The 27,473-nt window shown below is 33.9% G+C and overlaps 1 protein-coding gene across 3 annotated transcripts; it reads left to right on the top strand.

The window, feature by feature from the left end:
- Positions 1 to 4,800: 4,800 nt before the first annotated feature.
- On the top strand, positions 4,801 to 27,418 carry LOC110373122 (alpha-tocopherol transfer protein). Of its 3 annotated transcripts, none has more exons than XM_021330280.3 (7): positions 4,801 to 5,099; positions 20,331 to 20,510; positions 23,908 to 24,002; positions 24,238 to 24,391; positions 25,049 to 25,242; positions 25,490 to 25,751; positions 26,268 to 27,418. In XM_021330280.3, the coding sequence occupies exons 1-7, from the start codon at positions 5,048 to 5,050 to the stop codon at positions 26,297 to 26,299; spliced, it is 969 nt and encodes a 322-aa protein (XP_021185955.3). In that variant the 5' UTR covers positions 4,801 to 5,047; the 3' UTR covers positions 26,300 to 27,418. The 3 variants fall into 3 exon arrangements, with proteins under 3 accessions (XP_021185955.3, XP_021185957.3, XP_021185956.3); XM_021330282.3 differs by lacking the exon at positions 4,801 to 5,099 and adding an exon at positions 17,365 to 17,524; XM_021330281.3 differs by lacking the exon at positions 4,801 to 5,099 and adding an exon at positions 17,779 to 17,859.
- The last annotated feature ends 55 nt before the right edge of the window (positions 27,419 to 27,473 follow it).

Here is a 27,473-nt window from a genome sequence, read left to right as displayed (position 1 = left end):
CCGGGCTAAATAATGTTGCTACTCGCCACTAGATGGCAATGTATAATGTTTTATGTGTTAACTGATAGTGGCAACTACTTGCCGTCAGATGTCCTAGAGTAATTTCTATTACAATGTTTGTTCATTTTATCTTCCCTTGCAGCTAACCATATATCCAGTATTATAATATACTTTACTTTAGGGCTACTAACATAACTTTGCAACTAGGTATTATAAATGTAACCATCTGCAGCTTTTATGATTAAGATGACTTTCATCATTAATCCTTCAAAAAAGCTCCCTCTTATAATTTTTATTATAGATCAGGCTGAGTTATTTCACGTTAAGCATTTTTAAGAACTAATTAAAGGTTAAAGTGAACAGGAAAATTATGAAATGATTTCTCAGAACTGAGAAGAAAGGTTATTGTGTGGGAAGTCTCATTGAAGGTCTGAATGAAGTATATAAAAAAGACATGAAGGGTTAATATGAGGAAAATAAGGAAATTACTAGGAACTTTTAGTGTTTTTTTTTTACTTTTTCAACACTGTAGCCGTTGGTAATCGTCAAACTACAAAACTACCACTTTTTAGCCTCCTTACATTTAACCTACTTTTGATCGTTCTCACAGGAAGATACCTACTCGTTCGTTTCTGTGATATCATATTCCCTTTTTAAATGTCTATCATACGTTTGTTATTGCGTTTTTTTGAGGAAAGAGAACGTGGTTCTGGCATTTAGTTGGGCACCTTAACAATGAAAAACTATTTAAATTATAATATTGTAGTAGGTATCAAGGGAGTTACTATGTTAATGGCACTAATTGCAAACAAAAGCTTTATAGGTAAATAGGCATCAAGAATTACTTTAAACCACATACTATTAAATTTATCATCAATTTTGTTGTTATTGCAACTGAAACCATGAATTTCCACTGCTAACAAACAGTAAAAACTTCATTGTTCTCATAGGCGCCGTGTGAGAACCAATGCTTCTCTCTATCAAAAACAATTATTATTGACGGACGGAAGCATTCGTTTACGCTTACTTAAACTCTTCTCTAAATGCCATTATAGTGGCTCACCCTTATAAGTAGGTATATAAACATTTAAACGATCCTAACTAGCCGTCTAAATATTCTACTATAATACCTAGATACTCTATAAAAAATTAAAACATTTACTTCTATTTTCATTATGAAATAAATTTCTCCCGTGACATATTCGTGTTCTAGCATGAAAACATTTAGCAAATCCGTTTCCATGTCAAGATTAATCTCAATCAGTTAAGCCGTTTCAGCGCGCTTTATCCTTAACAAACTCACATTCCTATAGGGCCTATTAGTTAGAAGAGATTCTTTAAATCCTTACCCAGAAATCTTCTTAAGCCGGAAAAATTTACAGCAGAATAAATTAATATTTTCAATGACGAATAAATAGTGTTAAGTATAACGACTTAATTATAATAAGATATTCCCACACTTTTTATCTAGATACCTGCATGTCGATTCTATAAAATATCACAACTCACTTCGACATCACTCTCACTTCGACTTCGATCTAAAGGTAGAATTCCGTGGACGCGACAATAGACAACCTATGAAAATGTATGGCACCGTTGCCGAGGCCCGTGACAGTCGCGCGCGGCCGACGAATTTCGTAAGCTGCTCGCGGCATTGTCAACAATTTAATTCTGGTTTTACTAAAATTCTATAGATGTTATAAAGCGCTAGACCATGTTGAGAAGCGTACGGCCGCGAGCGGCTCACGAAATTCGTCGTCCGCGCGCGACTGTCGCGGCCCTCGGCAGCGGTGCCATACATTTTCATAGGTTGACTTTTGTCGCGCGCGGCTGCGACAATCGCGACCCACGGAATTCTACCTTAAAGTTTCGTGATTGACATTGTCAAACTACACTAGCGCTTCACTATCGAGCGTATTGACAAGTTGAACTAAATTAAAGTCGAGATTTTGACAGATCTGCCAAAATCTGTCTATCTATAGGGGAGGTAGGGGACAGATGGGCAGTTGGGAGACATGATGAAATCAGAATAAAAGGGGGGTCCTTTTATTCTGATTTGATCATAGTTTTTTTTTTTATTGGGTAGTTTACGTTACCGACTGGTAACGGTGTTCATCCATAGACTATCTGTCATTTCTGTGAGTTGTCAAGAACAAACACTCGTAAAAGTACTTAAATATTTTGTTGCGGTTTCGGATCGTTATAAAGAGAAAACTAATGAAAGGTATGTGTATTTTCTATTATTAATGATTGATTGTCAAAATCTCCAGTTACGATTATAGTAAGTCGATGCAATCCACACCTATTATACCTCTAGAAGAGGTATTACAGCAATAGTTTATGGGCCCCACGTTTTTATTTTACTCTAATATGACCGGGACCACCGTAGGTTGACAGGTAAGTAACTATTTTTTATTTTCTAGTTTTCAGTGCACATAAGATAAAACCGTTTTAGTTAAGTTTTTTACCGATTTTTTTATAAACTAAGTCAAAGTGTCCAATGCTCCCTATGGTAGGGAGGCTTGGACATACCATGTAATGTATAATTTGTAAATTTTTGTTCTTCTTCTTCAGTGAAAATTTGTGAGGTTATAAATCTGCGCTAAAAATCCTTTATAGAATCTTGTTTCAGGTACCGTTGCCAACTTGATCTAGGGACTCCATATTTATCAGCTGTTAATTTTATTTTTTAACCTTTTGATACCTCTTGTATTGCTCGTTATATTAAATCTTTAAGAATTTTCCGTCGCAAACCATTCTTTTTAACCCCCGACGCAAAAACGACGGGGTGTTATAAGTTTGACGTGTCTGTGTGTGTGTGTGTGTGTGTGTATGTGGCATCGTAGCTCCCAAACGGATGATCCGATTGTAATGCGGTTTTTTTTGTTTAAATTGGAAATTGGAATGTCATTCGGGAGTGTTCTTAGCTATGTTTGGTGGAAATCGGTTCAGGTCTTCAAGGTCATCAGCTCGTTTGTTAGGTGTGATAGGAATGTTACACGCTCAGTTTACTTGCAAGCATATGTGGGATCTAAAATTTGAAATACTAATGTCTTCTGGAACCACTGAGCTGGTCTGCTGTTAGGACACGAAGATAGGAGACGTAATCCTGAACTGCCTTTTAGTAAACCCATCGAGTTTAATTTGTTTTGACTAGTTTTCTTCATGTTTCTAATTGACGAGAACCTAATGCTGGAAATGGGATGTGGCGGATGAAACCCTAGAATGATATATAACCCTGGATCAACAAAGGTCCATCTTTATTGTTTCTCAATCTGTGCAATTCTCCCAGAGCCAGTTTGTCATGAGGATAGTTAAACAGCTTCCTTTGGCTGAGATCGCATATAGCGAACCCATCATAAAAAGAAGGAAAAATTAAGGAGCTCCTTTAAAAAGCCATGAAATAAAATAAAATTATAAATTTAAAAAAACTCCCGACCCAAAAAAGTACGCAATTATTATGACAAAATGTTATAAACGATAAACCCTATAAAAAGCAAAAAGTAACTTTAAACACTACGTAAGTACCAACTAAAGCATGTCAGACTAAACAAAATTTTGACGTGTCGACGGTTTTATTGAAACCGTTTAAATATCTCGTAATGTTGAAACTGATTGTAATTTTTAGGATAGCTCTTTGATTTTATCTAGCCAAACATAAGAAATGGCAATAAAAGTTGATTATCTGTAAAATCTGAATTTTTTATGCAATAAATGTGAAAAAGTGCCCATCCCTCCCCTACCTCCCCTAAAGTATGAAATGACATTACGAATCGAAGTGAAATGCGAGTTGTTGATCGAATTTTATAGAATCGCAGGACTGCCTGCTTACTATAAAAAATAAATTATCTACAGAACGGCGACCTGATAAATTCAACTTAAACAATGAACTAAGTTGTTATTGTTATATTTTATAAACAAACAAACAGTCCTACCCGGTGTTTTTGTACTACGCTTGCATGCCAGACATCTATGTGAACTTGACCGTGAATCTGAACTATCTACTCAAGTAACTCACACATAGCATTCGTATCATGCATGACTCTATACTTCACACCTATGTTTCTGATTATTGTTTTCTCCAACGCTCAATCACGGAACTAAACTAATCAGCACTCCTTTGACGAGTAACAGGAAATGGTTTAATTGCTTAATTAACTATTAGCCTTACGTGCATTCGCAACTTCTGGCCAAGCCATTAATTGACACCTTCAACTTTAACTGTTGACGCTAATTGCTCTTACACATTGTAAGCAGAACAACACGCATAAACATAAATAATTACGACCTTTCGAGAAAAAGAGAAAAGTTCAAAGAACATTTAAAATCAATTGTTTTTAATCCAATTGTTATTTGACATGAAAAAGTCCGTACTCTAATTTATTTTAAACTGCTTTGTGTTTATGTAAACCTACTTACCTCTACAATCAAATATAAACAAACATGATTCATTCATAGGTACGTCGGACAGAGCTACCTACACAATGACTAATTACGCTCGTGCTATTAATCACCGATCGATCAGAGTTTCTCTAGGAACAAAATCATCTTTCTTATGTTGGCATAAATCTTAGTCTTCTTTAGGTAGTGGTGAAACCATATGGCAAAACAGTAACGACTTGGAACACCCAGGGATTGCCTTAGATAGTTTCAGCGCAACATTTTCTTGCATGACGCAAAGTATAACAAGCGAGTGAAGCTCAACTTAATGTAACAACAACACAGCGGCAGCGTGTGTGCGTTGCGATGTTGTGATTGTGAGTACTACTCGCGATAATATAGGAACGCGGAGAAATACAGGCGCGCGCCGACATCCGCGGCATTCTGCTGTCAGTCCTCAGTCCTCTGCGAGCTTTGTCCGACGACGCTCGCATTCACGACATCACACCCTCTCTCCTTAATAAAAACATGACATAAAACCTTTTTCTAATTCAGTTCTAATCACACGATATAATACATTGTACTGTAAGCGTGTCAAGGACCGGTCTGTGCTAACGTTAGGGTCAACGTACAAATCGATCGCTAAGCTCTCCAAGTTGTGGTAACCATGCCGGCACAAGCAGAAACCAGGATCGTGCTTCGGGACGTTACACCAGAGAGTGAGTACTTTAACTTTAAGTTTATCTAATTAATAATGTGTCTTAAGTTACCTTTAGCTTTTACAACGCTTTTCTCAGTTCCATTCATTGAGTGCAATGAAAAATGATCTCAAACAACTGAAACTAGGTCAACCCCATGTATGTCAGAGCATACAGTGTAAGCTTTTGAGACTTTTGAAATATAAGTTGTTAACACTTAATCTTATCTTGACAGCCTAATTTATCATTCCACTTTAGTATAATTTCACAAAGCAACCAACAGTGCGAAACATCAACAACTGACAGATACCGTCACGTGTCTTATCCAAACAACAAGGAAAACAATTCCAGCTGATTTTAGGCATACGATCGAGTTATAAGTTGTACAAGCGTAACAACCGGACAGGCCAATGACAGTGACTCCATTGTCGCGTGAATCATGCAGATCAATTCGATTCATTGTTGTGTATTGAGGAAGGCGTCAGAAACAGATTAATCAGATGTATAGAAGAATATTTTATTTTAATGTTCACGAAGCAGAATTTATTTAGGTTGTAACGTTAGAATTTGATAGCTCAGCATCACAAAATAGATATTGGAATTTTCAAATGTATTTTCTGAATTGCAAAACAAGTGTGAACCATCCATGTAGCAACTCAAAAACGGAGTCCATCTCGCGATTGGAACTTGCGCCACAAACCGGCCAAGTTACAAGAACTTATTAATCTGATATGTAACCATCTTACGAAAATATAAACATATGCAAGCAGGCCTATAAACGTTTCTTAATACGGACAATGTGTCTCACTCGAAGGCTTCGGTTTTGTTCGTTCGAGTGCTGAATAAGTTAATTCCGCCCTTGATGAGACTGTCGGGAGAATAATTAAACACCCATACTGTCATCTAACATATTTACATACAATATACATCTTAATTGTGTTTACTTCATACCGATAAGTACCTACTTAGCTAGAACCTACACTGATACATTATTTAGGAAGATAAAACTGATCTCTTGAGTATAATTTTTATTTATTTTAACCTTGAACTTTTAGTCATAAGCGTGGGATAAAGAGGAGTGAAATACAGGCTTGTTTCACGGCGTTTCTTTATAAAGGAATCAATAAATGTTGGCCTCTATTCTCTCGAAATGGGCACCAATCCAACTCCATAAATGTAAACTACGAATCTACAAGTCAGTTTAAAAGACATGAATAAAAACTCTTTCACGGTCGCCAGTCTTGCATAAAGGTTCTATTGACTAAAAACTGTTATAGATAGTTCAACTCAGCTTTGCGCGCGGCCCTATGTGTGCGTCGGCTTGTAAATATACAACTTTCATTCGTGTGACAGTGACGTCGTCCGAGCATGACGTGTTCTTATCGCTTTTTGTTATGGGTACAGTCGTTTACGAAAATACTAGTTATTCACGGAGAAATTATTAGGGAGTCAGGTAAAGCGTTTTAAAACATGAAACAACATTCAAAGCTTTTTATTATTAACATTGATAGCATGTAAGAAATAAATAAGGTGAAATATCTAAGATGAATTAAATACTCCTTACATATTTTCTAGCTCGGGGTACGCGGACAATAAATAAAAGTGTGGACTAAGAATGTAAAAAGAGGTATAAATAAAATGTGTGGGGAATTTAAAAAATATATATTGCTTCGCATAATTTCGACCAAAATAAGACGGAAATAATGAAACTCATAAATGAACGTTTAAGTCAAATTGATGAAGGGATGTGGGGTAATACTTGTCGACATGTACAAAAGAAAAAAGAAGAATACTATAGACATTTTGACATGGAGTCAGAATTTATAATATTCACCTTGGAGAGTAGCGAATCCGAAAATTCATCATTTGATTTTTCAAGTAGCGATTCATAATCATTATAAATAAATAAAGATTAAATTACGTAATAACTGTTTATCTTTAAACACCCGTATACAACCCCTAAATAACTGTATTGTACCCGACTGTACCTCTTGTCACGCACACAAAGTCACTGTATATGTACAAGGGTTACCCACACATAAGGCCGCGCGCACGACTGAGTTGAACTTACTATACACGCATAAATTCAACTAAATAGGCAGAACCAATAAATATCCAAGCTGTAAATGTTAATAAAAAATAAATATGTACGAGTTTTTAGTCATAGAAAATGTTTATGCGTGAATCACGAACAGTTAATAATAATGAAGAACATGGTTATACATACTTTGATAGCGTCTACGCCAATAGATGGAAGTTGAGTTTTAATTTCTTCTCTCATACAAACGTGATCATATAATTATTTTCGTTATATTTCCATGGGTTGCCATTATTTGTAAAACAAAATTTTCCTCTCCATAGTCTCCATATAATTCCACTGCGATTCATGGATATAAAATGTAAGTTATAAACAAACATAGTTTAACTCCTGTAAACATTATTAAGTTAGCATAATGATCAAACATTAATGTAAATACAATATTCCAATGTATGAATGGAGTGTTAACCTGCAGCTGCCAGTGACGTAAAAACTAATGCATATTAAATTGAGGAAGTATGACTGTTGCACTCTGCACGCATATTTGTAACGGTACTTTAATGTGATTTGATATGGAGACATAGGGCATCATTTCTATGTGAAACGTTCATGAAACAGTCGTCATTCATGTAAGTCAGCTTAACCTAGCATCTACTCTGATTCTATGATACTACTCTTGTGTGGTCGTGAACAGTCACACCATAGAGCATAAGCAATGATAATTATAGCAAAAAAATAATAAAAACACTTACTATCAGAATTCTTTCATTGCGTTACAAGAATATCACTCATAATTTAACCATAAAATAAGAAAGCGTAACAAAATATGAAATGTAAAATGTTAAGGTCGTGTGGTCGTGGTATACTGGTAATGCCATCAATGAATTAACAGATACACCGCAAAAAGTTTTTAATGGGAAGTAAGAACTAGATAAACTTCTAATTTCGAGTACCTACTTCTTTTTTAGGTAATCATTTCAGTGCACGGTAAAATCAAAGAATTTTGGTCTTTGATTTCAACATGTCAAAAAATCTTTGAACTTTAAATGCCTATAAAAAATCAGTTCAACAGTTCAAATTACTTAGCTACAACTTTTGAAACTTTCTAAAACACTAATACGTACAGATTTTCGATAACACTTCATACTACGTCCTACAAGCAAATAAAGCAAGGTCGTTTCTAAGTGTCCCAATTGTATTTAGCGGCTTCATTTGAATACTCCTTTGTCTACTAAAATTTGGCGTCTAGAACCCTTGGGAATTCAATAGTAAGGTATTGTGTACCAATTAATGAACGAAAATAGGGAAGATCGAAATAGCTATTTTGTAGTCCATTGTCTAATTCATCATTTTACGATTCTATACCTAATGGTTAATAGGAATTGCCTACAAAATATGACTTTTAGAGTATTTATTATTAGTTAGTTAAGTTAACAGAATATTAATTATATAAAAATATTTTGCCTAGTAACAGGCCATAATCCACTGAAGCGAACGTTGAGTAAATTCAGAGATTATTTTACCCTTGAAAATTTTCACGCTGAGCGGCCAATCGTTATCTGAAGCTTATTTAAGGGGTTTATCGAATGGAACATTGTTACCTCAGTACACAATACAGGTAATCAGCCATGATCTCTCCTTTAATTAGTACCAATCTTTAGTGATTATCATGCTCGTTACTAAGCGTTTATTTAGGCACGTGTCGAACAAAGACCCGTCAATAAAAATGACCAGTCAATGAAAAAGTGTGATTTTCACATTGAGTTTTCCCGTTGGAGTTTCTTGCCGGCTCTTCCCTATGAGATCAACTTTTTGGAACCGTGCTAATAGTGTGACGATAAGTGCAAAGGCCTATGTAAAATAAAAACATTTTAACTTTGACTTTGCGTCCCGTAATTTTTGCAATCAGTACCAAGTTTAAGTATGAATACATTACAGTGCAAAGCTATAATGATATAGGTATTGTATTGAGAATTTCAGTCAATATTTTACATTAACCGTGTGAAAAATATTGTCAGCGTCGATGTAATTACGGTCGCGTCTTCAATAACTTTATAATGTGCAATCATAGCAGCTGATAGATACAGTAACACCATAATTGAGTATGTATTACCTCTATCTTTGCTTATTGACCAGGCAATGACATGAAGTTTTGTCAACCTATCTGGAGCGAAATTGCAATTAGGTATATGAAAGTCACTATAATAATTATCATAGTAATTGATCTGGGAAATGGTACCCCGTACATGCAGTGGTGTAATTTAAGGTAGATGTAGTATCTGAAGAATTATTTTACTATAAACTTAATTGAATGTGATAATCATAATATCAATACTGAATAAGTAAATAGGATAAGTTACTTACCTTAGCTTACATTATTGTAATTAATTACTCTAATGGATGCCTGCTCTTGAGTCTAGTCTTCTTCGGCTGGGCCGGCACGGACTCACAAAAATAACTTATACTTCACACCCACAGAATATTTTATAAACACGAAAAGTTCTAGATAAAGTCCCTAAAATACAGCAAAGCACATCACTTTGATTACACATTATTGTTAATTTATGTTTTTCAATAAACATGATTTTTTCTAATACTGACAAATTGTTGTTTTTATATTTTCAATTTAGAACACTATTTTTTTTTAATAAAAGATTTGCAGATAAAAAAACACGTTTATTTTTAAATAATACATTCTAAATTAATTTATTGAGTTCAACCTTCTTTGATGCTTGATTGCTCGTCTTTTACTGGCCATTTTTCACCAGAAACTCTCGGATGCCATTTAATATATTTTTTTAATTTTCTTCTTAAGTTTTTTTAATGGCATCATCGGGTTTTTTTGTCATCATCCAGCCAGTGCACAGTGCATGAGCGAGCGACTAAGACCTTATTTTACGAATTGTCTCTTTTAAAAAGTAGAATGATTATCCGATTAATTTTATTAATGCTTTGTCAGAATAGCAGAAGATACTAACTATGAATTAAGTACCAGTTTATATACTTTGCTATCCTTAACTTAGACCTCAATCCCTTTTATCAAGAGTTTTGCCACTGAGACAGGTTTAAAACCGGCTTGCAAATGGCAAGTGAACAAACTGCCTGTACCTGGGTACACTTACCCTGAAACCTATTTATACGCAATCATGACATAACATCTAGGTATGGGCAATTTAATAAATATAAATGCACTTGGATTGCCTTCATATAACTTAAGATGTTAATAAAATTAATAAAAGTTAATGATGACATTTTATTTCATTAGTTCCTAATTCGGGTGGTAAAACTCAATTGTACATTATTATACAATATTACTCAGTTTTCATTCTTTTAGCTATTGGTCTTTATAAGTTTTCAAAAACCTATAATTTACTGTAGAAAACAAATTGATCGTGATAAAAAGTCGCAGTTCTATTTTATAAATATTTATCAATTTCGGCCCAAAATAGCTGGGAACATTGACCTAGTTAATAGATAAAAATCATTTATTGGGAACATCATCGTTACATTATACATAGCTGATATCAATAACAGTCGCCATTTCCAAGTGACCACATTCGACCTCATTTTGTAATCGCAATTATGATTGGTTGGGTTGGTGATATTGTCGTGACAGGCTGACCAACTGATCACTTGCATTAGGAGTTTAATATTTTTCAATTAAACAAATGAACAAAATTGATGTGAATAAAATAGTTTGTATAAAAGCTACATTTCTTACTGAAATGCCTGTTCAGTAAACGTTAGTATGCAAACCCGAAAATCTGAATAGAAACATCTGTTTCTGTTGGAAGTTAAATAATGTGTTTCGTAAGTAAATAAAATAGTAAAGCTTACAAATGGATGCGTATAAATAACGTAAATAATACTGTCTGAAACCAGACGTAAAAAGCTTGCACGATTGTAAACCGAAAATAAACCAATCGATACATAACTAACTAATATCGGCAGACCGATACAAGGTTGTAAACCTCACCAACTCGACTATTTTGTACTACAACTGAGTTTAAAATTAGAACTGTCTAGATTGGGCAATGGACTTGTATTACTAACTACTTACTGCTAGCGATTTCCATTGAATCCCTTGGGGACTAGGTACTTACTTTATGCATCTGGAAAAAAATTGACTACCAACACTGAAAAAAAAACTTCAAATTAGCCCAGTAAGTAGTTCCTGATATTATCATTTTAAAGAAGCAGGCAATGTAATAATCCCTTTTTTTCAGAAATAGGTAATATTCTTGTTTCTGTGTGTGTCCTGACCAGTTTTATCTGATACATATTATGTGCTGTGTGTAACGATAACTAGCCAAAACAACATTTGTTTTTAATATTTAATTTCATTTATAAAAAATACTCTACTTAGATAAGAAAGTAGGTTTTTAGGAAATAAGTACGTAACCACAATCTGTGCCATCTAAATTCGTATATTTTTTTATTAAAATAAACAATGTTTTAACAATTTATTTTCAATAGAATAAATATTGGAATCAAGCGAAAGTTGAAAACAAAACGAAGTCTTTGAAACTTTTTATAACTTCGCATTTGGCGAAAGAATTGTATTTTCCCTATAAGGGTGTTACTATGACGATACTTTTTCATATAATTTAGTAAATTCGAAAACTTGTTTCTTTTCCTCATTACATAAAATAACACCTGATATTAAAAGCCTACATTTAGAAGTTTTGTCCTAAGAACAGGAAACTGCAAGGTATTCCCTTTTAAATACTCTTTTTAAAATATCTATCACCAGCACCTACGATAGGTTTTTGTACATACACATTCTGAATAATTTATCCTCCATAGCACATCATCTCAAAATTATCTAAAGCTACTGTATCTCCCGTTACTCAAATCAGAATTCCCTTGGGAAATACCGCACATATTCATGAAGGTATGCCTGCTTACACGATACCTAAGAATGTACCTTCAAACTCTTGAGACCACTCGAGGCATGGCCTAATGGCATCAAGCCAATTTGCCTACCTTATTACAAAGATGATATCTACGTAAGAAATAATTAAACAAGACGCCTCATTAATGACAATTAATTAATTCTTATTACATAATAAAAATTAAAAAAAAAACTCGTTTGGACAACAATAACTGGACGGAATCTACCTTTGCGTGAATAGGAAGAGAAAAATTGTGAACCCGCCATTTTTGAAAAATAGTTGTTTTTTAACTGTGAGTCAAGATAATGTTATTTTTATATGATCTTTATATATTTCATTAAAAAATAAATCGTAGAACCATAAATGGTTCCGTCGTGTTCCGATTGCTCAAGGAACCTGAAATTAAGGAGGTTATTGGCAAAGGAGAACATTGACAGTGTAGCTTGAAGAATTTTATGTTGTAATCATAGTAATTAAACATTTATATGATACTTTATTAATTTTGTATGAAACGTATCTGTAAAAAAATGCTGTAACAGAGGTTTCCAGAAATCTTTCCGATGTTTTAAAATTCCTCATCACCAATACGTAGAAAGTAGATAAAATTATCTATGAATATCAAAACAATTGATATTATCCTAAAACAGAGATAAGAAATGCATATTATTAACATGCACTCCGTGATGTTTACAAAGTGAAGAAACCTTTTATCATGTACGTCTTATCTTCGTGCTCATATTACTTCGATCAGCTGCAACAGAGATTAGGTTGCAATCGTATCAGAAGTCACGTTCCATTTATAAATCACGGTCAGTAGATGAGATAAAAAAAAATAAAAAAAAAACAAGAAGCGATGCACATTGTCTTTGTCTGCTTATTTATGAATGAAGCAAAAAACTAGCTTATATAATTAAACCATAGACAGGATCTAAGACTACCTAGGTTATTAAAATTCTAAAATAGTCTAAAAGTAATTTGAATGTAAATTAAATTATCTATAATTAAATTAATTTATTATGTTACACAACTTGAAACAAAGACATAAAATGTTCATGTACTTAAATAAGGTTTGTTACCGATTTTATTATGTTAATCGTAGTAACTCATCGAAACCAGTCTGGTATAGTTTTTCAGTCTAACAAAAAATAGGTACTACCTTAAAAAGCTCAGCTTCAATTATATTCTAGAAATCCAGCTTTTTTGTATATACTTTATTAGTAAACACTATTATCCATCAAGATTTGTACATTACATAAATGCATCAAGCTTACGCCCGAGACCTTCAAATGGCCGAGCGTAAGCAATCCGAAAGTAAAGGTTACGGTAATCGGTTGCGAGAAAACAACATTAATACGAGTCCTTGCATAACTATCTCGACTTATTAGGCTTTAATATACCGTTCATTAAATATATGAACTTCATATATTTATAATAAACCTATGGTTTTTGCTGCTCACTTCTTTATTATTCTGATCGTCATTCAAATTACAGACTGCCACAAAAAACCTACAGGAACTAGTTCTAATATTCCAAGGAGGAGTGGAATTTGCTAGAAGGCCTAGTCGGTCTAAATCATAGATCATGAAGCACAGACATAAGTTAGAATTAGATATAAAAATTACCTATCAAAACTACGTAAAACCTACCCTAACATAAATTACCTTCGCAATCGTATGGAATTTTTAAATGCCTTTAGAGTCAGTAATATATACGCAACGGAATGTATCCAGAGTTATTAATTCATTGAGCCATCTGTTGCAATAAGGGACTGCGGTAGAATTCTAACTAATGACTAATTAAACATGATCTGTAGTCGGTCAAAGTGCAGGAGCATTACACATTCACTATATAGTAGGTATGTACTAGTCAACTATTCTTATCTGTTCGTAAAAACATAGATAAATGGCATCCTCTTTTGTTCGTTATATTATTATAATGTTTGCAATATAATTAAGTCGAGTATTTTTCGCTTCAATTGACCTAAATAATCTATGTGTCATACATAACTGTTATTTATAGTTATTACTTACATTTAATTCACAGAGCACCATTAACTTAAGACTTCAGTAGACTTCAGAGTTTCTTATTTGCTCCTTTACATATGAATCTAATACACCGACATTAATATGTACCACTAACAAATGAAACAATAGTACACAATATTCGAGTCTACAATGTCTTATTTACGTCATAAACATATTTAATTCTCCGATTTGCAATTCACAACTATCACTGTCCATAATTGACGTCATCCAGACATTTCATGCGGTCGTCCTTAGGCTGTCCTATTATTATAACAATTGCAGCGATATGTGATATACCTGTGAATATTTTTAGACTAGACAATGACCCATTAATTTGTTTGGAGACGCTATCTGTTTACGTATTGCGACCACGTGCAATCGTGCATTAACCCATAGCGTTGGCGTCTGCCCAAACATGTGCTGTGAGGAGATTGACAATCTCTTAAATCCGCATCACTACTTACTTAATTAGAATCAGAAAATTAAGAATAAAATCTTATTAGCACCACGATAAAAATTATATGGCGTTCAGCTTTTTTCTAGAAGAATATTCATAAAACAATATAGAGGCATTAGACAAGTTTTTTGATGTTGACGCAAGTCGACAAAAAGTTTATGTGTATTGAATTTATATTCACTACCATAAAAGATACAGCACTCATTTAACGCTGCGTTCATAATAGAGTTATTTAACAGCTTCCACTTGCAATTCTAAAAATATGGCAACGCAATCCAAAATAATAAACATTTTAATTATGCACATAAGCAGATCCAAGGCTTCACTTTCGCAGACTCACAGACCAGTGACCTAGAATTTGTAATGCCAAAAATTTGAATAGCAGAATATTTTGAAAAAATTGTATGGTATTAAGAAAACGTTTACAATTTTTAAAAATCAACTTGTTAACGTTTTGTTGTCCTCGCTTATGAAAATTTGTTTAATATATTTAAATATAATTAATTGACTCTCATGTCCAATTCTGGAGAACATCCCTATTCATGATTGTGTAACTGTCTTTACAACATATTCATGCCTATATCAGATCTGATCCTAAATTCTGCTAGTCACGCATACAAAGAACAAAGTTGGTAAGTCTGCACATAGGACAATAAGTCTTAATTTAAAAAGAGGGCACAGTCCAAATATTTTCGGAGATAGCTCCACGAGAGTCGAGACTACCTCAATACTTGCTATGACGCTACCGGAGCCGTAACAGGAATAACCGCATTTGGCTTGGCGCGCCAAGTTGCCGAGCAAGACGCATCAATGTAACAGATTAAACAAACTAATATAACCCACGTGTATTTCATGTTTCAAAGTACTGCGTATTTCAAATTAACGTCATGCACTTTCTTCTTAATATACCTACCTAGTTTAGTTACACATCTGTATCAAAAGTTTTCTAATAGAAACAATATCAAAATTCTGCTGTGAAAAGTACCTACTGTTAGACAAGTTCAATGACACCTAATGTAAACATTGGAGATTGGATCAAGGGCCAGTTGCATCATCCTTCGGTTACTCAATATCAAGTGTGGCTGTTTTGTAACAATTTCATTTTAGCTAATTTGTATCATTATTAAACAATTAAAAATAAGCTCTTAAAAAGATATGGAATTTAGGTCTCCAAAGAACCTGTCTAGAAGTCCTTGTCTTGTCTGAATTTCATGTTAATGAGAAGAACAAGGAAGTGGTATGTATCAAGTTAATTAATTTAACCGAGTGTCAAGCTTATCTGAAATTGTTCGATGAACTAAATCGGTCCTCATCACGGTCCGATGATCTGAATTAATGGCCCACATGCACATAAGTTTAGTTTGTTTTATTAATTTGTATACAGATGCTAAAAAACTAACGTACTATTAAGGCCTACAAAACATAGCCTCGCTTAAAATTAAATTAGGTACAATGTAATTTTAAAGTAAAAAAAATAAGCGCCCTCATGCGTCGAATAGATAAATCAAACCAAAAGGTAGGTATATGGAACCACAACCGTGAAGTTAGTAAACATTTAAGCCACTCGCTAACAGATGGCGCTGTCATCAGTTTCACCACTAGTGTAATGGTAATATGATTCAAGTCAATTAATTTTAATTACCTACTGACAATTTTTTATGTCATTGTAATAATTTCGAATTAAACTTTTGTTTTGTTAAATGCAATGTTTAATTATTTAACAATTAATGTAAGGCTTAAGAAAGCCTTTATTTACATAAACATGAGAATATAGAACCAAATTATATTCATCAACCAAACCCTAACAAAAACTAAAACTAACAAAGCTTTCTTTACAACTGTAGCCGAATACTATTCAGATTACCTATAACCTATAACCAGTGGCGGCGTAGCATCGGGTGGCACCCGGGGCGGACTACAGGGCGGAGCACCCCCCAAAAATTTTTTTTGTCAAAAATTAACCCAAACGTCTTCAAAAAACGCGAAATTATTGAGTTTTTCACCACAACAGTACCCAACAAGTTTGACAAAAGGTACCTACTGCAAAGTGAAGAAGCCGCGAGCGTAGCGAGCTGCGAAATTTTTTGAGTTTTGGGATACAAAAGTCATGTGAATTTTCTAATTGTTAGTTTGAGGACTCTCAAATTTAACTCAGAAAAAAAGAAACCGTGACTGAAGCTAGCGTCAGTTGTTTTTGCTACTTCGGTGCTTTAGCTTTTTGTTAGGTTGAGGACTCAAAAAGCAACCGCAGAATAAATTAGAAATTTTATTCAACCGCGAGCGAAGCGAGCGGATTTTGTTACTAACTTTGAGGAATTAAGTAATCAGGTACAAGCAAAAATACAAGACAGGGGTGACAGTTGAAATGAGGGGTGTCACCCCTCTCAGTCTCGCGCATGCAGTGTTGTAGTTTTGTTTAAAATTTAAATATCGCGCAGTAAATGGTAGTGAACCTAGGCTTCGCAGATTAGAATGGCACCCTTAGTGACTTGTCCCATCTGCCCGCGCCATCCTGGTCATACAGATATGTGCCGGCCGACCGAGATGGCACCCCCTGAGATGTGGCACCCGGGGCGGACCGCCCCCTCCGCCCCCCCCTTACGCCGCAACTGCCTATAACACACCAAAAAAACATTTCAATACCAGCGCTAATCGAAAACCAACTAAGCGCTCTGGCTTTGCTCCAATATGAGTGTCCCTAACCTTCACGTTACGCTCTGCTGACTACGTCACTACGCGGCATCAGACGTCACCAGCACACTCATTCATGACGAGTCCTCTAACCTACCCCTCATTACCTGAAGTCAGTAACAAAACAAACAGTACCTAATGTTACACGTAAGTTTCCATTAATGAGAAAATCTTCGAATGGTGTAAATACAGATTAACGGACGCCCGCACAAACTCGACGTTCAATATAAGCAAAATGTTCAAAAGCCGAAAGTCAGTCTCGTGGCTAGGCGCAACCTGCAACGTCGTATTGTGATCAATATCGAATAAGTGGATATTAATATCGATAACAATGGGGAAAAGTGAGTAAACTTGCTACTATAAATGATTAGAGATTGGAACACTAATCGAATCAAATAAAAATAATTGCTATGAACCCTTAATTAAGTGATCGTTATTTTAAAATTTTGACTGAAAATATGAAGACTTAATTTTTCGATATAATATTATCCCCTCATTTTGTTGCCAGTATTGTAAAATAAAAAGACTGTCTTTTTATCTCAGCAATTTTGAAGGTTGCAGAATAAAAATAAATATTGGCACTACCCGGCATTAGAATATGTATTGCATTCTCCCATTCATAAAGTAGTGCTAGAATTTAGTGCAATTGAAATGTTAGTGAGCCGTGTAAATATAGGTATGTAAATAGAAAGGCAGCCTGGCTAGATCTACAGTGTGTTCCTTTTGACTATGACAACTATTTTTACACGTACTAATATTATAATATATTTGCACTGCATTCCTTTGGAAATTGAACCTCTTGAATTTAAGCCTTTTGCTTAGACTATCTTTGTTTCTACTGAAAAATAATATAAATGAAATAATATCAAAGTAGTCTTGTATTAAATTACATTGCATAGGCATCTAATAACAAGGTGGGTGCTTATAATGCAATAATAACGTAAACATGCGATGTAACTGCACTATGGACGTGCACGAATCTTCGGCTGATTCACTTATATTTGACCGACATCCACAGCAAGAAACTGAGATGATGGTTCATTTTGAAGTTTTTGTATTTAGTATTATTTATTTTATTTTTCAGGAGTAATTGCCGTACCTTAATTAAAAAGTACTTGATGTACATTAATTACATTTTAAACTGCATCCTTTTCTGATAAAAGCACAATCAACCTTATTTTTTTATCTACAGGTTTGAAATACGGAAAACGCAAAGAAAATGTGTTGTTAGGAATATTTTTTAAGTCTTCCTATTATTTTTTGGGTATTATATACGAAATTGTCATTTAAGAAAAAAAAAAAAATATTAATGAAAAGAAAACAATTAAGTACCTATGATCTATACTGAATTTAGGTTAATATTTAATTTTAAAGTAAAAAGTGAACCATGCTTAAAAGTGAATGATTTTGGCTTTAACCCAAATGGTAGTTTAATAACATGCAGTAAATGAGATCCAGTTTATCTTGTCCTATAATGACTAATCGCAGTTAAGTACTATAAGAACATAAATTTTAGTTTTCCAAGATTGATTATTTAGACCTGTGCGAACCATAAGATTTTGATTTTTTTTTTCATTTTCGTTTTTATTTTTTTATCTCAAATGCATAGCACTAACTCTAGAAATAGGAGTCTTGATTTTTCCAAGTGACGCAGCCAAGAAATACTCCGAAATCTAGCACCTTCTTTTTTTAAATCGTTTAGAAAAGCTTATCAGTAAAACAATCACTCTGACTTCTGTTCAATTAAAGTGAGTAGTTTCAGATGTAGTGTTGTTGCCAGTAAATTCCTCAAGTTATCGCAGAACAAATTCCCTCATATTGGCAAACACAACAAAGTTTAACAAATACAATGGCGAATTGAACATTCCAAACCAAACGTGTGTTTAGTCTCACGTGCTCTGGGTAAATAAATAGGTATCTACCTAACAACTCAATTAAATACTATTTTCGAAAATCCATGCCAGAGTCAAATTTGATTAAGAAATAGGTAGTATTTTACTTTAATTACGAATAAATACTCACAATATTAGATTTATATATTTCACCATTCACACTCTTTTATTATCCAAAGAAAACGTAATGCAATTAAGCATTTTCTCTTCAACAGTCAAATGTTTAACATATCAGCAGTATTAAATGCGAAAACAGACAGTATGAGAAAATCGAACATATTAGCTATTTTCCTTGTAACCTTTACTCACCTTATTGCTTACTTTTTGCACTAAGTCGTAAACCAATCACTAGCAATGTATGAAATTAACTTTAGACAAGAAAATAAATAATTATGCTTAGAAAATTGAAAATTTATAAGAATACAAAAAATATATATTACACTTTTTATTTAGTAATGTGTTACATAAGTCGGTTGTATTATTAAATGTATTCTTAATTCATCATCAATTATTAAATTACATAATAAAAAAATGTTCCATATTACCTCATTAACCTTTGTGTGGAAGGTTTTGACAAATATTCCAGCGTCATTAATTTTCTATTAAGCTGATCCTGTGGTTTACATATTATAATACTTTTCGGCTATTAATAAACAAGATTAGAACAAGATTATGGAAGAAATCCACTGACGTATTGCACCACAAATTGGTTTATACATTAATTTATAACGTCAGTATTCATTTAAAAATAGAATACCTGATGCGATGGTAAAAAATTAAACTGTTGTTACCAGTGACCTTTTCGTGAGTTCCTTTTATCTGTTTACCTGACGAATGAGTCGTAGGTGCATAAGTTAAAGATTTCAGCTTTTTTATAGTTCAAACTTTTGTACTCGTCTATCATATAACTAAATCAAACATTGTAGCTTATTATGTTCCAATAATTTCTGATATCTACTTTCCGGTTAAATATTTTCTCCGTATTTTAAGTGATGATGTACTATTTTGCACAAGCATATTTAACGAGATACATAACTATAGACTGGTTTGAAGTACCCACAAAATATAACTTAGTTTGTTATAGTGTAATTAATGTCCCTTGTAGGTTTATAACTAGAGTTAAAGAAAAACTTGAAATAATATGTACTATTGCATATATTCAAAGGAGTTATACAAATGTTTTATGATCTAACATCAATGAAAGATCCATCAATATTCCTCACATCTCAAAAATATAAAATCTTCTTTTTCACAGTATCGCAGCACATGCTGACAGACCTGGACAAGATTCCAGGGGTGCAGCTGGGAGACTTCCTCCTACAGTTCGAGCTCGATGAGCCGAGGGAGTCAGTGCGGGAGATCGCCAGGAAGGAGCTCCGAGAGACTCCCGACATTGTCAAGCCAGCTGTCGAGGAACTTAAGAGACTGCTTGAAGGTAGGTCTTGAAAGCTCTGTCTAAAATATGATTATGTATTATTTCTTCCGAACAGCGACATGTGAAACAAAAGCCGACCGTTTCAACAAGGCGCTATAATATATCCTTAGCAAGTAGGATGATTTTATTTTATTTTTCATTTTGCTGTATTGCGGTTTACACGAGGCCAGGTGAACTTTGACCCGTACCAGCATAAAATAAAGCCTCTGTTTCATATCGGTTCAGTAGCTTCATATCCTTTAGCTACAAACACACAAAAAATGTGTCCTCTTTGTTACATTGGTCTGTTGTTTTCTACTTTACATCAAGATCATATTTGCTTTTAATTGACGCATAATATCCGCGTAATCCTCAGCGAATTTTCACTTATAAGCAAATGTTAAGAGTTAAAGTTTGGAGTTTGAACCGTCCCAATCGTCAATTTGCACAATAATGTGTAATTTCATGACTAATCGTTAGATCGTATTTATTACCATAAGGTACCTACTTAACTACATACTTGTAATTATTTGCGAATATAAAATGTTCCGGTACCTACTTATTTGCTTATTTTTAAACCGAAGGCCGCTTTAAGTAAAGCAAACAGTCACCAGAGCTGACCCATTGGCGTGGATAGTAAGCAAATGTATGTAAATAAATGCGTGGGCATCGCTCCCTTTGTTCGATATGATATGTAGGCAATTGGAGAACAATAAAACTGAAGCAATATTAACCTTTACACGCAAAAAAACTACGAAAAATCATGTAATTAAATTAACTATGGGTAAATACAGATAAACTTAGTTATAATAGTGTCGTCTAAGCGTTTTAGGGTCCAATGCCACCCAAAATTACTGGTAAGTGATATAAAAACTTCACCAAAAACTTGTGGTTATACCTAAGTAACCTGTACTGTAGTTAACCAGTAGGTATTTCTGAAATGATTACCATCTATTTTCATGTATTTACAAGAATCGAAAACTAAACTAAAAAAAATAATAGGCACACTTAGTTCAAAAAAAAGAATAAACTATTAAATATGTACAAGTTAGATATTAAGTTGCAAGATCTATAAAATTTCACATAGTGGACGTGGTTTATCAATTACTCCAATAAACATGACAAAGCAGACTGATGATCTCTCACTTTTATTGAATACATAGGTAATTACTAATTAAACTAGCCTTTATTGAACACGTCTACAATTTTTATTGCAACAAATAGTTATGCACAATAATAAAATGCTAGTACACAATAATGTATTCTAATGTAAAATTGCATAAAATGTTCATGTAGGACCTACATAATGTCTATCAAAATACTTATTTACAATCGTAGTTACAATATGACTCATTCGCCGTTTCGGGTCAACGCCCGCGTCATGTCGTTGCGGCTAACTTTGGCAATGGCTATCCCAATAGATGGCGGGATGGTCATGAATATATAGCATCAGTTGAAACAATTAGCAATAACAATATTTTGTTTTTAAACAATTACATTCATTAAAAGCTACACGATGATTCTAGAAGGCCTAATATTTTTTTCATATTTGCGTCATTGGTCCGGATCTATTAATCTCAACTTATGACTCTATTTACAGTAGTATTTTCCCACCTTTTTGCTTAAAATAAGAACAAAAATAGACCATAGTAAAAAATAACACATTTAAAAATAAATCACGTTTGAAGCACATCAATTTTTGACTAATTAATGGTGGTAATATTCGGAAAATTCCTGACGTCATGGTAAATGGTAATCACCAGTTAGGATTGACGATGACATGCCACGGGTAATGTTTGCATTTCCTACGTAAACAGCAATTAATGTAACTTACCTAGACAATAACGATATCGGGTAATTAATTCAGAACAAGTTCTAGTCTAATTTACCGTAGAAACATATAAATTAAGAAAATAGTTCTATTATATCATATCCATAGTTCTATTGGTCTAAGAGAGTGTTCGCGGATATAAAACAGAAAAGCACTAATCAAGTTCTCACGATACAATGACATTGCTTAGCACACCATTCACGGGAAAGCTGTTAGAGTGTTACTGTCAAACATAGCATCGCTACGAAAATTACTTGCACAAACACTGCAAGATAATTGATTCATTATTACATAATTAAAATTAAATGGTTTTTTGTAGGAATACAAAGGTCAAGTTTACAAATCGTTTGTGCTTATATGTTAATCCTGCATGTATGTTTGATTGCGTTTCTAATCTGCTCGAAGGCTGCAATCTTAGTTAGTAATAATTGATCTTATGTTAATACTATTTTAATAGTTTACAAACATATGCCATTTTAGTGCTTGTAAGACTAATAACACTATCGCTTGAGGAAAAACGTTTTCGCATGCCTTAACTCATCATGGTTCATATATCTATCTATACTTTTTCAAAATATACTCAATGCGCTCGTCAATAAGCCCATCAATATTCCGTGTCGTAATCTTTCGTCTTTTGTCAATTTTGTTTTTTGCTTCATCAAACAATAGACGGTAGAACGCGGAAAACCCAATGATCGGTATTGTAAGTTATTACAAACAAACATCTGTACGTTTGTCCGAATTGTTTGTAGTATTAAAAAATATATATTAAGTAAATATCTAAGTCATTGTGTGCATAGTATACATTTACATATAGAACTCTAATTTGCCATGTACAATTTCCTCATAACAAGTCAGTCTCTATTTGCTAAAATCTGGATTAGTTTATTTATTACGACCGGTATAATAGTGTAGGTACTTATTCGCATAGTACATACCTTCATATACTTTACAGTTCCCAAAATAATAAACACGCCTTAGAAACACAATAGGTGTGTTGACTTCAGAAAATCACATTAAAATATTCGACAGTTTATTACCTACAGGTGTCCATCATCTGTCAAATAATTATTTTCAGCAATCACATTGTAATTTTGGTTTAACCATAATGACATGTTATTGTTATTTGACTTTGTAATAACAAGACAATGACTGGGGTTATGAACTACCAGTTAAAATTCAAATTTTATATTTTTTCTGAAGAGAATATTAATGGCAATATGACAGCGACAGGGAAGGTCGATAGATCAAATCTAAACCGGGTCCTAAACTCGGTATTTATTTCTGTTATTTTCAAACACAGGCACATCAATCGGACTAACAATGATACTTAATCAACAATTAACAATCAGAAAGTAATTATTTATGACAAAATTATTAATTAACTGCTTGTATGCCGATAGATATAAAAAAGTAGAAATAGGAGCCTGACTCAGTGGGACCAAGTTCCCGCCACAAAAAATCATTTTTTACAGCAATGCTTTCTTGAGCCATGATCACTCTCGTAGACAGGTAGTTCGACTTCCCTTACTAAAGTGCCGTCGTAAGTATATGGTTAAGTTACAGTAGACATTTTTTTGGTTACAGAGGATAAAGACTTACACGTTCCACTCGATAGTGAAGCCTGGCTGATAAGATTCCTGCGCCCTTGCAAATTCTACCCTGAAAGCGCCCATGATTTGGTATGTAAACTTATTGATTTATTAATTTCCATTATAGGTACCTATTACATAAAAAGATTAATTTCTTTCAGATATGCACTCCCATTTATACTAAGATTTGCCATTAAAACATTACATTTCAATCACCTAGCAAAGTCATTTCTCAATAAGTGATCCCAGTCGAAAATAGAAACAAAGCTACCTCATGGCATCATTACTAGAATTTTATTAATCAACTACTATCAACACATTTCAGATCAAACGTTACTACGGGTTCAAGCTGAAGCACTCAAAACACTATGAAGGTCTGATCCCCAGCAAGGAGACCAACGTGTTCATCCAGAATGTGCTGACTGTGCTGCCCACACGAGACCAATATGGCAGACGAGTTTTGGTGCTGGAGCTTGGCAGTAAGTTGTCATGTAAATTGTAGAACTGGGCTTAGGACTGGAAACTACTAGATACTAATCAGTAATCTGAGAAGTTTTTAAGTGTTACTGAAGATGGGTGGAGTAGGAGTAGCATTACAATCCATAGACACGATACAGGTAGATCGTATTTTTCCGGTCAAAATGAGGCCGAATGCCAAGTAGCTCCATCAAAGGTCATGATAAGCATCGACAATTAAAATACACAAAATACGTATTTGCCTAATTTTTCATACGTGTAGATAATGGCTGAGATAAATCATATTAGAATTTGTGGATACTCAAATAGTCACGCAAGCGTACACGAGATAATGATGAACAAATAATACGTTTGTGCACAATACTAACATCGGCATGAAGTACGGACATCGCTAACTCATCATCATGCGCCGGCGTCACCTCGTTATTGTCATAATCATCATTTTGCGCAATGCAAACGTAAGCAATTGATCATACTGACAATGTACAAAAAGTAGGTAATTGCTAAAATTCTCGGTTGTTAGGTATCAGTTGTCTATCATTAGGAAATCCCATTTAAAGCCATTTTTAGGTGTTTACAATTGATTTCCGTCTTACAAACATATTTTTTTCTCGAACTCCGAGTTGTATGTTCTAAGGTTCTACTTCAATTTCTTACAGAAAAATGGAAGCCAAGCAAGTGTTCCCTGGACGAGGTGTTCAAGGGCTGCGTGCTGTTCCTGGAGGCGGCCATGCTGGAGCCGGAGACGCAGATCTGCGGCGCCGTCGTCATCTTCGACATGGACGGGCTCTCCATGCAGCACGTGCTGCAGTTCACGCCCAGCTTCGCCAATAGAATCGTCGACTGGCTACAGGTACGGTCAATTAAAAACTATATGGCAGATTCAATAGGTGTGCTTTATTGGGAGAGGGTAAAAACGATAGGAAGTAAATAATGATGAGATGACGTATAATAGAAATATAGGGGAAAGTATTATGAGTTGACGGACTTCACTCCGCCCATTCTAAATGATTTGGGGGAAAATGTACCTCTACATACATAAATTATTCTTTACCAAAACACCCTCTGTAGATTCTAACTCGTAACCCTCAATATTGCAGGAAGCCATACCACTTCGTATCAAGGGGCTATACATAATCAACCAGCCATTCATCTTCGAAATGGTGTTCAAACTCTTCAAGCCTTTCTTGAAAGAGAAGCTTCGTTCCCGCATCGTGTTTATGGGCAGTGACAAGAAGATGCTGCATGAGTACATCAGTCCGAAGTGCCTGCCGGATCAGTATGGAGGCACGTTGAACATCCCGAGTGTGACGGGAGGACAGTGGCTGGAACTTCTCCTCATGTGTGATAAGGAATTCAGTGGTAAGTTGAAACGAATGATCAACGCTTTTATCAGGTTCCAATAGGACCATTTTCAGACTAAATATAGTACATTTAGCCTGGAAGATTCGTACGATCGTGCAGGTCACGATGTTTGTTTGATGGGGATTATCACAGATTTTGAATAAAAATTGCTTGTGACGCTCAATGCACAAACAAAGGAATAAAGTTCAAAAGCACTTCATCAAAGGCAATTTGTAAGCTAATACAGTACTTCTACACTACAGATATTCTAGTGTCGTAGATTAATTTAATATGCAAGAACAGAGCAGTCATACTAATCAGACTATAAATATTTCACTAAGCATCATTGCAATAAGAATTTCCTATGTACCTATAGTCTGACCATTTGGTGCTGTTGGCAGTTGCTGTCAATACAAACAACGCATTTTCCCCATTGACTTCTAAGCTCGATGATTTTCCCTTAATAACTGAACTGTCAACTGCACAGAAGACCATGGTGGCAGCGTACTAATTTTCGTGCTCTCTCTGTTTTAGCGATCAACTCGTACGGATACAAGAAGAAATGAGAGTCGCGCAGGCACAGTGACGGACTTGTGCAATGTGATACTGAATATATGCATATCGTGATAAAGATACTTATATTTAGATAGTTATAAGTACAAATGATATTATTAAGCCCTAGCCTTAGCCATCTTCATTTTTAAGTATGTATGGTGTAGAATAAAGTGGAGAATGCCACTATGATATTATAAAGATTAAATTGTGGATTATTGGGAACATAATGTCTAAATGCTTAATACGAGACTTCTGTAGAACCTTAGAAATTAATAATAAAAACGGGTAACTTTGTTTACCCTTTATTTTATTTTTCATAACTTTGCAGAAAAATCATATTTTTAATAAAATGTATATGTATGTTATTCCAATCCAATTTGTTACTCTCACAGATAATGCCTGTCTAAAATAATAAATTAATCTGTGTAAGTGAAATATAAGAGTTTATCCAGATAAATGAACTCAATTTCAATAGGCTGTGAATTTTGTAAAACGTTAACAATATCGCCATTCACCATAATATAATATGAATATGGCATAAAATGATTAAGCCCGAATAACATGGCGCTGCTAACTTTAAGACGTCAAATGGTTTCAATTAAGCCTATTTCAAAATATTATAAATGTATTTTAAAAAGCGATGGACAATAGCATTTATTAATAAAATATAGAATATGTAATTTTCATTATAAAGGTATGGAGGGAGGTTAAGCTGTCAAAAAGTGGAAGAAACTATTTTTTCACGATGGTCTGAAATCTTTGTAAAATTTTGTAAGGATTGGTCTCTTATATCCGTATATAATAAGTCCATGACATGATGTAAAAAGTATGCAATTTGGAGGAAAGGATATATCCTATATTATTATACTTATGAAAAAGACAGATATAGTTTTTAAAATTAGGTACCTACCACTCATGAGATGTATATTTAATGATGAATGGTATTGCGTTATAATAACTTTTAAAATATATTTGATGGAATATTTTGAAAGCGCATAAAATAGGTACAATTAATTCTTAAATTATCTATTAATTATTATTTATTAAGTTGTAATGGTAGGTACCAGGAGAAAACAATAAAAACAATTTTGTATTTATAAAACTTGTTTCTTATTTAAAAATCACCAACCACGTTGTACTTTAGATCTTTATAAAAAATAACTGAAATAAAAATATATTTTTTTT

The sequence above is a fragment of the Helicoverpa armigera genome, chromosome 6 (genome assembly GCF_030705265.1).
Source record: "Helicoverpa armigera isolate CAAS_96S chromosome 6, ASM3070526v1, whole genome shotgun sequence".
Classification (NCBI taxonomy): domain Eukaryota; kingdom Metazoa; phylum Arthropoda; class Insecta; order Lepidoptera; family Noctuidae; genus Helicoverpa; species Helicoverpa armigera.
Note: the sequence above shows the minus strand (reverse complement) of the source record. Positions and strands in the feature narration are given on the sequence as shown.